The 8,051-nt window shown below is 40.6% G+C and overlaps 1 protein-coding gene across 1 annotated transcript in view; it reads left to right on the top strand.

Moving 5' to 3' along the window:
- The window catches only part of ZNF18 (zinc finger protein 18), a 71,682-nt gene that overhangs the window by 59,390 nt on the left and 4,241 nt on the right, over positions 1-8,051 (top strand). Inside the window, exon 4 of the mRNA XM_042781947.1 lies at positions 6,106-6,190. Within this exon, the coding sequence (XP_042637881.1) occupies positions 6,106-6,190 (85 nt within the window). The remainder of the gene's footprint in view (positions 1-6,105; positions 6,191-8,051) is intronic.

Raw genomic sequence — 8,051 nt, 5'->3', positions numbered from 1 at the left:
TGACACGGTGGCTGCGATGATGGGCTCAAGTATAGCAGGGATTGTGGGGCTGGCGTGGGATTGGGCAGTGTTTCGTTCTGCTGTGCATGGGGTCGATATGAGTCGGAAACGACTCGACGGCACTTAACAACAACAACAACAACAACATAGATTGAGTAAGTATGGTGAAAGGCTACAACCCTGACACACTCCTTTCTTGATTTTAAACCCTTTTTCTGTTTGAACAACAGGCTCCTGGTATATGTAGACAGGTTCCCCATGAGTACAATTAAGTGCTCTGGAATTCCCATTCTCCACAGTTTGTTATGATCCACATAGTCAAATGCTTTGGCATAGTCAATAAAACACAAGTAAACATCTTTCTGGTATTCTTTGCTTTGAGCCAAGATCTAGCCATTAGAGAAATGCAAATCAAAACAACAATGAGATACCATCTCACTGGAGCATTTATGTTTTTGTTGTTGTTAGGTGCCTTCGAGTTGGCTCTGACTCTTAGCAACCCTATGTACAACAGAACAGAACACTGCCTGGTTGTGCGCCATCTTCACAATCCATGCTATACTTGATCCCATCATTACAGCCACTGTATTAATCCATCTGATTGAGGTCTCCCCCACTGTCTCTGACCCTCTAGTTTAGGGAGCATGATATCCTTCTCCAGGAAATGGTCCCTTCTGACAACATGACCAAAGTAGATGAGATGAAGTCTGGTCATTCTTGTTTCCAAGGAGCATTGTGGCTGCACTTCTTTCAGGACAGATTGGTTTATTCTTCTGGCAGTCATCATATTTTCAGTATTCTTCGCCAACACCACAATTCAAAAGCATCAAATTTTCTTTGGTCTCCTTTGTTCATTGTCATACTTTCACATGCATATGAGGCAGTTGAAAATATCATGGCTTGGATTAGGGACATCTTAGTCTTCAGAAGGGAGCTCTGGTAGCATACTGCCTAAGGCACTTGACTGCTAACCAGAAGGCTGGTGGTTCAAACCCACCAGCCACTCCTCAGAAGGAAGGTTGGGTAATCTACTTCCATAGTGTTACTGCCTCGGAAAACCAAGGAGGGGTTGCTATGAGTTGGGTCCGACTCCACGGCACATAAGAACAACAACAGTCTTCAGAATTATATCTTTGCTCTTCAGTGCTTCAAAGAAGTCTTTTGCAGTGGATACTGGGCAGTAAGACATCTGGTTCATGATTGCTGCTTTCATGTGTGTTGATTGTAGAACCAAGTAATAGGAAATCTGTGACACCTTCAGTCTTTTCTCCATTTACCATGCTGTTGCTTATTGGTCCAGTTGTGAGGATTTTTGTTTTCTTTATGTTGACATGTAATATATACTGCAGACTAATCTTTAATCTTCATCATTCAGTGCTTCAAATGATAGTCACTTTCAGCAAGCAGGGTTGTGTTGTCTGCTTATCTCAGGTTATCAGTGAGTCTTCCTCCAATCCTGCTGCCATGTTGTTCTTCATATAGTCCAGTTTCTCAGATTATTTGCTCAGCATACAGAATTAATAAATATGGTGAAAGGAAAAAACCCTGACACACACCCTTCCTGATTTTAAATCATGCAGTATCCCCTTTTTCCGTTCAAACAACAGCCTCCTCTCTATGTACAGGTTCCTCATGAGTACAATTAAGTATTCTGGAATTCCCATTCTTCTCAATGTTATCCATAATTTATTGTGACCCACAAGTTCGAATGCTTTTGCATAGTTAATAAAACACAAATAAACATCATTGCTTTCAGTCACGATCTATCTGACATCAGCAATGATACCTCTCATTCCATATCGTCTTCTGAATTCAGCTAGCATTTCTGGACTTTCCCTGCCAATATACTGCTGCAACTCTTTCTGAATTATCATCAGCAAAATTTTGCTTATGTTTGATATTAATGATACTGTTTGATAACTTCTGCATCCTATTGGATCACCTTTCTTTGGAATGGTCACAGATATGGATATTTTTCAGTCATTTGGCCAGGTAGCTGCTTTCCAAATTTCTTGGCATAAATGATTGAGCGGCTCCAGTGCAGCATCCATTTGTTGAAACATTTCAATGAGTATTCCATCAATTCCTGGAGCCTCATTTTTTCCCAATTCCTTCACTGAAGCTTGGACTTCTTCCTTCAATATCATTGGTTCTTGATCATATGTTGCCACCTGATGTGGTTGAGCATCGACCAGGTCTTTTTTGATAGTGACTCTGTGTATTCCTTACATTTTCTCTTGATGGTTCCTGCATCTTTCAATATTTTGCCTATACAATCCTTCAGTATTGCAATTGGAGGCTTGAATTTTTTCCTCAGATCTTTCAGCTTGAAAAATGACAAATGTGTTCTTCTCTTTTGGTTTTCTAATTCTAGGTCTTCCCACATTTCACTATAATACTTTACTTTGTTTTCTTGAGCTGCCCTTTGAAATCTTCTTTTTAGTTCTGTTTGAGGTGGCAGCTTTCCCCTAGTCATATTTTGAGGGCCTTCCAACCAGAGGAGCCTATCTTTTGACACTATATGATTTATGCATTCTTTCCCTCCTTCCATCCACTTTAGCTATTGTCTGTTCGAGAGCAAGTTTCAGTGTCTCTTCTGACATCCCTGTTGGTCTTTTCTTCCTTTCCTGTCTTTTTAATGGCCCTTTGCTGTCTTCATGTGTGAAGTTTTTGATGTCATCCCACAACTTTTATAATCCTTGGTCATTGATGTTCAATGCACTAAATATATTCTTCAGATAGACTCTAATTTCAGGTGGGATATAATCAAGATTGTATTTTAGCTCTCGTGGACTTGTTTTAATTTTCTTCAGCTTCAACTTAAACTTGCATGAGATATTGATGGTTTGTTCCACAGTCAGCTCCTGGCCTTGGCTGACTGATGATGACATTGAGCTTCTCCATCACCTTTTTCCACAGATATAGTTGATTTGATTCCTCTGTGTTCCATTTGGTGAGATCCTCTTGTATAGTTGCTGTTTATGTTGTTGAAAAATATATTTGCATTGAGTAAGTTGTCAGTCTTGCATAATTCTGTAATGTGGTTTCTGGTATTGTTTCTTTCACCAAGGCCATATTTTCCACCTGCCAGTGGTTCTTCTTTGTTTCCACCTTTTGCATTCCAATCTCCAGTAATTATGAATACACCTTGATTGTGTTTGGTCAATTTCAGATGGCAGAAGTTGGTAAAAATCTTAAGTTTCCTCATCTTTGGCTTTAGTGGTAGGTGCGTGAATTTGAATAATAGTAGTATTAACTGGTCTTCCTTGTAGGCATATGGATATTACCCTGTCAATGACAGCATTGTACTTCAGGGAAGATCTTGAAACATTCTGAATTCCATGGTATTGCTCTTCACTTTGTTGTTCCTGGCATAGTCAGCTGTATGATTGTCTAATTTTGATGGTCAATACTGGTTCATTTCAGCTTACTAATGCCTACTATAGGAGCTCTGGTAGCAGAGTGCCTAAGGCACTTGACTGTTTACCAGAAGGCTGGCGGTTCAAACCCACCAGCCACTCCTCGGAAGGAAGGTTGGGCAATCCTACTTCCGTAGTGATACTGCCTCGGAAACCCAAGGAGGGGTCGCTATGAGTCGGGGCCGACTCGACGGCAAACAACAACAACAACAACAATGCCTACTATATTGATTTTTATGTGTTCCATTTCTTTTTTAACAACTTCCAATTTTCCTACATTCATACTTCCACGTTCCAGTTACTAATGAATGTTTTCAACTGTTTCTTCTTATTTTCAGGTGGGTCCCAAAAGTTTTACTCTATCCATGTCACTAAGGTCAACTCTGTTTGAGGTGACAGCTCTTCCCTAGTCATATTTTGAGTGCCTTCCAGCTTGAGGAGCTCATCTTCTGGCACTACATCAGACAGTGTTTCACTACTATTCATAAGATTTTCAGTGGCAAGGTTTTTTCAGAAGTGGTTGGCCCTATCCTTCTTCCTAGTCTGTCTCAGTCTAGAAGCTCTGCCAAAACCTGTCCACCATGGCTGACCCTGCTGGTATTTGAAATACTGGTGGCATAGCTTCCAGCATCACAGCTACACCCAAGCCACCACAGTATGACAAACTGACAGACACGTGGTGGACAAACTAGGATACATACACACAATGGAATATTATGCACACATACAGTGAATCTGCGAAACATAACATGGATGAACCTAGAGGACATTATGCTGAGTGAAATTAATCAGTCCTAAAAGGACAAATGTTGTATGAGACCACTATTGTGAAAAAGTCAAGAAAAGATTTACACTCAAATGGGTGGTTACTAGCAGAGGGAGGGGAAGGGAAGTAACTGGAGAGTAGATAGATACATACTGACTGCAGTGTAGTAAATTACTTAGTATGGCTTTTCTATCCATAAGTCATTGTAAACTCAGTGGTGGAATGAGCAGCTGAGGAGCTCCTGATTGTAAATGTTATCCACCTGGGTTATTTCTGTTGGGCTTGGCACAATGCAGTGTTACAGGAGGCTCACTCTTAGGTGCTTATAAGTTGTTATGATTGGTTGGTTTGGCCACTCTGCCAAACTCAAAAGGAGGCCTCCTAGAGGCAGAACTCTCTCTCTGACTGCTTGTTGAGGAAGACGTGCTGCTGAAAGAGACACGTGCTCCTGAAAGAGACACGTGCTGCTGGGAAAGAGACGCAAGAGACACGCGTTGCTGAGTAAGACACTGAGGGACATGCACTGCTGGGGGAGAGACTGTGAGAGATTTGGCTGAGAGATGGTGGGCTGGGAGAGAGACTGAGCGTTTTTCCTGAACTTGAATTGTAGTCTGGTGCTTCCCTAATAAACCTCTTAATCTGTGAGTTCTGTGTGGCCACTGCAGCAAATTATCAAACCCAGGAGAGAGGTGGTCGTGCTTTGGGACGGTTGGAGAAAGGGCTGGAGGGAGGCAGCATGTCTGGCCTTGCAGGAATAGGCCTTGGGCTATTGATGGTGATTCTGTCTTCCTATTGTGGTATTAGAGGAGGTCAGATCATGTGGCCTCCTTGCCGTTTTTGCACTGACTTAGGTGAAGGAGATAGCAATGTACAGTGAGAAGGATGTCTGTTTTATTACTTTTAAATTAAAAAATTTTTAAATCATTTTTATGTATTTTAAGTTGCTTCAAAATGACTCTGGTATCAAAATAGCATTTATCCTATACTTGTTGGCAAATAATAGATGCCTAATAGATGTTTATGAATTATATATATATGAAAATAAGCCTTCCATAACTTTCTAATACCTTCTGAAATAAAAACCTTTCTTTAGTCTAAAAAAATATAAAAAGATATCAAAGTACAGAGTCAGTAATATTTTTAATTAAATATTCTGTGACATTAAAAAAGAGGAATGTAGACTCTAGCCCATTGGTATTTCCTGTTTTGGGTTTCTAGTTCCATAGCAAAAGAAGTTTTCTTTAGGGGTAATTGATGGATACCTTGTTTCAGATCCATGCACTGATTGAATGCTAGACCCTAAGCTCAGAATTGTTGGGGATTTCAGGGATGTATGGCTCTTTGAATCCACTAATCTTTGTTTTAGGGTGAGTCTTACAACTCAGTCGATTTATTATTGATTCTCCTCACTTTATTTATTTATTTGTGCTGATTTCCATTTGCTTTCCAACAGTTTCCTTTTTCATTTCTTTGTTTCTTTTCTACCTTGAACTTCCAGATTTCAGTTAAATATTGGGACTGTCAGGTTCCGGTTACTATCATGTAATAGTAAATTAGTTATATGAGAGGGTTAGAAAAGAAGAGCATGGAGAAGGCTCCTCCTTCTGGTATTTTCTTCATTTAACAGGAAGGATTTTCCTTCAAATACATGCATCTTAAAACACACACACGTACACACACACACACACAAGTTAAAACCAAAATATTTTATAATTAGAGCAAAAAATGCTGAAGGAGGGACTACAGTTTTTCTTTTGGCATCTTCCCTTGAATCCCTTTCTTGTGGTTTCTTAAATCTTCTGATGCCCTAATCCTAAGGCACATTTTTTCCTTCTCAGTTTTACCATAGGAAGGCAAGGCAGTGTTCAGACACCTTCATTTGGAGCCAGATTTATGGTTGTGACATTGTATTTTTTCCAGGAGCAGTGGAAGTGCCTGGATTCTAATCAGAAGGAACACTACTGGGATCTCATGCTGGAGACCTATGGGAAAATGGTCTCAGGAGGTAAGGCCATAGCTTACCCGTGGAAGGAGATGGAAGGTCTGGGAAGCTCTTTGGCAATATTTGTATTCTTTTCGAGATACGTGTTCAACTTGAAGTTCTCAGAGTGAGGCACATCATTAATGACACAGTTGGGAACTGAGTTGGAGCTAGCACAGCTATAGTAAGAACTTCCTTGCGTTGGATACCTGGAGCTCTAGTGGGTACACAATGTACAGTAAATCCTTATCTCCACAACCACCCTATGAAGTGGGTGGTGTCGTAGTCTCATTTTAAAGATGAAGAAAACGAATGTCAGATTGGGTCACTGGCTCCCTGTTAACATCCCTTATAAGTGCTGAGTCAGGACAGCACATGGTGTAGTTGGCTTTGAGTCTAAGTTCTTTTCCACTAAGCCATACTCCTCCCACCAAACGTGGATGGTGCCCCAGTCATGCCCTTATTCCCCAGCCTCCTATGTGGTCTGCAGTTCCTTCTGTTCACATGCTCCAGACTTTGCTTTTTGTAGTTTTCAAAATAATTCCTGGTATTACAGAGTATTGGTCTCTGGCATGCCCCACACATCCTGACTTTCCTGAAGCAGTCTTCAGAGGCTTTGTTTCCCTTCATGTTTGGTTAGAATGCTCCTTTGAAAGATAGCACGGGCTCCCTAGTCTTCCCAGTTTCCCTGGGCCCACACACTTACCTCTCTCTGTGCCAGGCATTTCTAATCCCAAGCCTGACCTAGCTAATTCAGTGGAGCATGGGAAGGAGCTGGGGGGGGGGGGGGGGACTCCACCTTCATTCCAGTGAGAAGATCCCAACTCCCACCTGTATAGATAAGTGATCTTGAACTGGCCCTGAGCAATATCTGACCTCCCCCCATTAAGTTGAATGTGGTGGTAGAGGTGGTATGTGTTTGGCTTCTATTACATTGGTTATAACTAACCATGATTAGGTTAGTTCAATTGGAATAGTGAGATTGGGTCTTCTCTTATCTGCACACAGGGCTGTTGACATATATTTGACAATGGAAGAAAGACCACACATCAGATCCGCTCCCTTGTAGTCTAGTCTGTAAAATTGTTACAATAGCTTTCTTTTACTGAGATTTAAGATTAGTACAGATTAAGCCCAATACAAAATAAATACAGGTAGAATTCCATGAAAATAAAGAATATGTAACAGCCATCATTGCCCGTACTGGCAAGAAGGTTCATAGTAATTAGACGTCTCTTATTGTGATTATAATGAATAGTAACCAGCTCATCCTTCACAAAACAAAACAAAAATAAATAAATACTTTATCTAATCTTTGCATCTAGCTTTCATTAAACAATAGCACAATAAAAGCTTCATATAAATATACATTTTAGGACTGGGTAAGAAGAAATCTGAACTTGTTCTGCTTGAAAATATCAGTAACCCTTTCCCTTCTACACTGTTTCTAAACATTGTAGTTATGAGTAACATATGTACTGGCTGTTAGCGAAAAGTTTGACCGTTTGTGTCCATCCAGAGGCCCCATGGAAGAAAGGCTTGGTGATCTACTTTAGAAAAATCAGCCATTGAAAACTCTATGGATTACAGTTCTACTGTGACACACGTGGGGTTGAAATCAACTCACTGCCAACTGGTTGTTGATATTTTGATTATGAAGTTCAGATCATTAAAATAGTGTGATTCTGATGTAAAAATAGATGCATAGATCAATGTAAGAGAAAAGAGAGCCTAGGAAGAGAAGATGGTCTATATAAGAATTTAACATGTGATGAAGGAGGTTGTTGTTGTTGTTATGTGCCATGGAGTCGGACCCAACTCACAGCGACCCCTCCTTGGGTTGCCAAGGCAGTATCACTACGGAAGTAAATTGCCCAACCTTCCT

Source organism: Orycteropus afer, unplaced genomic scaffold, assembly GCF_000298275.1.
Source record: "Orycteropus afer afer isolate SDZICR_OR568_19922 unplaced genomic scaffold, OryAfe1.0 scaffold00199, whole genome shotgun sequence".
Classification (NCBI taxonomy): domain Eukaryota; kingdom Metazoa; phylum Chordata; class Mammalia; order Tubulidentata; family Orycteropodidae; genus Orycteropus; species Orycteropus afer.
This window is presented reverse-complemented; position numbering and strand designations above follow the sequence as displayed.